The sequence below is a fragment of the Triticum dicoccoides genome, chromosome 7A (genome assembly GCF_002162155.2).
Source record: "Triticum dicoccoides isolate Atlit2015 ecotype Zavitan chromosome 7A, WEW_v2.0, whole genome shotgun sequence".
In the NCBI taxonomy this organism is placed as follows: Eukaryota; Viridiplantae; Streptophyta; class Magnoliopsida; order Poales; family Poaceae; genus Triticum; species Triticum dicoccoides.
Genome location: NC_041392.1, coordinates 243,371,131 through 243,375,140, shown reverse-complemented (window position 1 = coordinate 243,375,140; position 4,010 = coordinate 243,371,131). Strand labels below are relative to the sequence as shown.

General features: G+C 58.5%; 1 protein-coding gene across 1 annotated transcript; it reads right to left on the bottom strand.

Annotated features, from left to right (window-relative positions):
• Positions 1 to 385: 385 nt before the first annotated feature.
• LOC119332259 (pollen receptor-like kinase 1) lies at positions 386 to 2,992 on the bottom strand. Its single transcript, XM_037605444.1, has 2 exons — positions 2,308 to 2,992; positions 386 to 2,198 (listed from the first exon to the last, which is right to left on the bottom strand). The coding sequence occupies exons 1-2, from the start codon at positions 2,990 to 2,992 to the stop codon at positions 664 to 666; spliced, it is 2,220 nt and encodes a 739-aa protein (XP_037461341.1). The 3' UTR covers positions 386 to 663.
• Between the last annotated feature and the right edge of the window lie 1,018 nt (positions 2,993 to 4,010).

Below are 4,010 nucleotides of genomic sequence, written 5' to 3'. Positions count from 1 at the left end.
CCACGCTGGCACGCCAAGTCAACATCGATTTCATACCCAAATGTGATTAGCACTGTATCTGCACGTCCGAGCCAAGTTGCTGCACCAGTTCAATGTATTTCAAGCACCAAAGTGATTGTGTGCGCCAAGTTTAAGCACCAGCGATGTAATTGACTCTTATTTTTTCCATGACACAATCAAATAGGCCAAAATCCTGTAGGATTTCATATGATGCGAGCATGGCATTTCAATCTTTGCGTTTTTTCTACTGCCCGTGATTTTAGAATTATGTGAACCAAAAGGCCCTAAATTTTACAACTGTGAACAGGATCTGTACTAAAACACAACCCAAAAATGTTCTGAAATTCTGAATCCCTAATCCGCTTAGAGAACATCAGATGAACACTGAGACCAGTTAATCAATCAATTAGCTAAAGATGGAGAACTGTGTTAAAAAAAACTAAAGACGGAGAACTGTGTTAAAGAAAAACTACAGATGGTGAACTGAGAGAAGATTTAATTACCAAATTACTGCTACCACTGAACATCGAATTAAGGTAGAGTGCAGATCAGTACGTGCTAGGTCCATGTTTAGTGTTGGCTCCATGTACGGAGCGTGCATAGTTGGGTCGTTAGACGGACGTGTGTTGATGTGTGAGCATGCATGGATCCATGGACGACCGATCAGTGGATGGCGACATTGGTGAAGTCCTCGTCGCGCTCGGTGCCGTCGCTTATCGACGAGTAGAAGGAGTTGTCCTCCCTGTCGCCGCGTCCTTTGGCCTTGAGCTCCTCGATCCCCTTCACCGCGTCCTTGAGCTCCGACCGGCTCTCCGCGTTGCCGTCGCAGCACGCCAAGCCGATCTTGATCAGCTTCACCGCCGCCTCCTTGTCCGCCTCGTCGTCGAACCTGAGGTCCGGGTCCACCACCGTCCGCAGCCACTTCTCCTCCGGCGTCGACGCCACGAGGCCGGCGAGGTCGTTCGGGTTCTGCTGCTCCTGCTCCGGCGCGGCCGACGCCTTCAGGTCGTATGACGGCGGCCGCCCCGTGAGGATCTCGAGGATGAGGAGCCCGAGGCACCAGACGTCGCTCTTCTTGGACGACTTGCCGAACTGCTTCCGCTCGGGCGACTTGAAGGCCACCATGAGCTGCGCGGCGTGGGAATGGTTCATCACCGGCACCAGCGCGTAGTCGGTCATAAGCGGCTCGAAGCGCTCGTCCAGCAGGATGTTGGAGGACTTGAGGTGGCCGTGCGGCACCGTCAGCATCGGCAGCTCGTCGTACATGTAGCTCAGCGCGCTCGCCACGCCCTTGATGATCTTGAGCCGCGCCGCCCAGTGCACCACCGCCTTCTTTACCCCGCGCCCCTCGCCGTGGAGGAGGTGGGCGAGGCTCTTGTTCTGGACGTAGTCGTGCATCAGGAGCTTCTCCTCCTTGCGGTAGTAGTAGGCGACGAGCGGGAGGAGGTTGGGGTGGGAGAGCCGCCCCAGCCGCCGCATGTGCTCCTCGAACTCCTCCCTGCCCACGCGGTTCATCTCCTTGAACCGCTTCACCACGATGGACTGCCCGCCGGTCAGGGTCGCGCGGTAGCACAGGCCGAGGTTGGAGCCGGCGTTGCCGCCCAGCACCTCCGCCGTCGCCTTGAGCAGGTCCTGCAGCTCGAATAGCCTGCCCCGGTCCTCGCGCACGAACGTCAGCCGCCCCTGCTCCCCCGCCTTACGCGTGCCGCCTCCGGCTGCCGAAGCAGTTGCGGCGGTAGGGGCGCCTGCCGTTGCGACCATGCGCCCCGAATCGCCCTTCGTTGGCTCTGCGTTGATCTTCCTCATCGAGGGCTTCTTCGAGATCGACGGGCCGAAGTTCTCGGTGTCGTACTCTCGCCGCCGCCTCTGAAGCGCCAAGAGCGCGAAGCCCATGAGAGCCAGCACGCCGAGGATTGCCACCAGGACGCCGTAGGACATAGAGCCCTCGGTGGGCTCCTTAGGAGCAGCATCTTGTGCGGCCTTGTCTGCCGGCGGGCCCGTCGTTTTGTCTGCCGCCGGGACTGCCGGTGCCGACGGCTGGGCTCCGCCTTTGTCAGACGACGGAGGCGTTTCCGTTTTAGCAGGCGCTGGCGGCGGAGACGACGGAGGCGTTTCCGTTTTAGCGGGTGCCGGAGTCAGTGACGTCGGCGGGGCCGCGCATTTCTGGTCAAGTAATCCACCGCAGAGCTTCTTATTGCCTGCACCGAAGGACAATGTCAGGGCCAGACATACATGCGCCGTCGTTCGTCGACGTTGCAGCACCAACCAACTAGGCCGTCCGGTAATGTGCATACGTATTTTGCTCACCGGCAAACATGGCGGCGCCCATGGATTTGAGGCTCGCCGGAATCTCCCCCTCCAGCTCATTGTTAGCGACATTGACGACCTTTAATTCCTTCTGCGGGAGGTCAGGGATTTTGCCCTGGAACTTGTTATCATCGAGCAGCAGGTCCATGAGCTTGGGCACGCCGGCGAGCGAGGCCGGGATTGGGCCGGAGAAATTGTTCTTGGACAGGGCCACCTTCTTGAGCGAGCTCATCCCGTCGAACGCGTCGGCAGGGATCTCGCCGGAGAACTTGTTCCCGGAGAGGAAGATGGCGCGAAGCCCGGGGAGCTCGTTCACGTCGGGCATGGGGCCGGTGAACTGATTGTCCATGAAACTAACCGAGCGGAGGCCGCGGAGGCCCTTGAGCGGGCGCAGGTCGATCGTGCCGGACAAAGCCATGTTCTCCAGCTGCAGGCCCGTCACTTCACCCTTGTGGCATATGACGCCCGCCCAGCTGGAGCCGGCGCCGGCGCAGGGGCGTGTGCCCGGCGACCAGTTGCGCAGCACGCCGGCGTCGTCCTTGATGCCGTCCTTCAGCTTGAGGAGCGCGTCGGCGGCGGCGTCGGTGTCAGCTAGCTGGCGCGCGGGGTGGGCGGCGGGCGGGAGCAGGAGGAGGCAGACGGCGATCGACAGCAGGCGCGCGGGGAGGGGTGGCGCTCCGGCCATGTCCGGGACGGTGCCGGGGAGCCAGCCCGCCGGCGCCACCGGTTGACGACGGCGGGCGGAGGCGGCGAGGTCGCAGCCACGAAGCTGCAACCCGGTGCTTGTCGGGCGCGCGGGAGGCGTTCGCTGGCCGGCCAGCACACGTTGTTGTCGTCGAGAGGAACGCAGCGCAGGGAAGGCAGACGCAGCGCGCGCAACCCCGGAAACGGAGAAGACTCAGGGTCGCGCGCGCGTGTGCGCTCGCGGGTGGTGTGGGCAGAGAATTCGGGAGCGTGTGGGAGGGAGCGTGGTGGCGAGAGAGAGAACTGTGGCGTAATCAATGGCGGCCTATTGCTCCTGCCCAAGAATAGACCAAGGCCTCCGCGTCCGCATGCGCCGATGAGGCTGAGGTTGTCAAATCAAGTCTTTCTAGCCGCTGTATGTAAACACTCTTCAAGGCCAAAATCGATTCGTTGGCCTTAGCATCCCCCCATTTCGCGCCATTATTTTCGAGCAACCTTTTTGGCAGCAGTACCTCTAGAAATTGGGACTGACTACCAGTACCAAGCAGTCGACTTCTTTTCTCTGCATGCACCTCGTGGTGTGGTGTGCCGCGTAAGCTAGCTCGGGCTGGAGTATATAGCAAAAAACTACCTCGTTACAAGCTATGTATGTTTGTAAAAAATTATCGCTTTCTTTAATTTTTTTAAATGCTACCATAAATTTGGTTGGTTGTTCCGAAAAATACTGATTGAACCATTAAGTTTTAAGCAAAATTATGACAACTTGGGTCCACTTGTCAGATTGACTGATAGCTTTGACCGTTAGGTTGACCGTTAACAGGCCATGACACGTGGGCCCCACATATTTTTGAAAGACTTTCATGTCCCTAGAAATAAGAATAAAAAGCAATCAGGTCCCTGTAATTTTTTTAAAGCAATCGGGTCCGTGCGAAAAAGTATAAAAAGCAATCGGGTCCCCGCCGGCGACAAGCTCGCGGGAGCCAACGAAGGGACCATGTGCGCGTCGTCCGACCTTGCTT

What these genes read in the sequence shown, in the direction of transcription:
- LOC119332259 (XM_037605444.1), bottom strand. Translation starts at nt 2,992, where the DNA reads ATGGCCGGAGCGCCACCCCTCCCCGCGCGCCTGCTGTCGATCGCCGTC. An exon ending in GGGCGCCGCCATGTTTGCCG is followed by an intron (nt 2,199 to 2,307) that starts GTGAGCAAAATA and finishes CCTTCGGTGCAG; the next exon opens with GCAATAAGAAGCTCTGCGGT.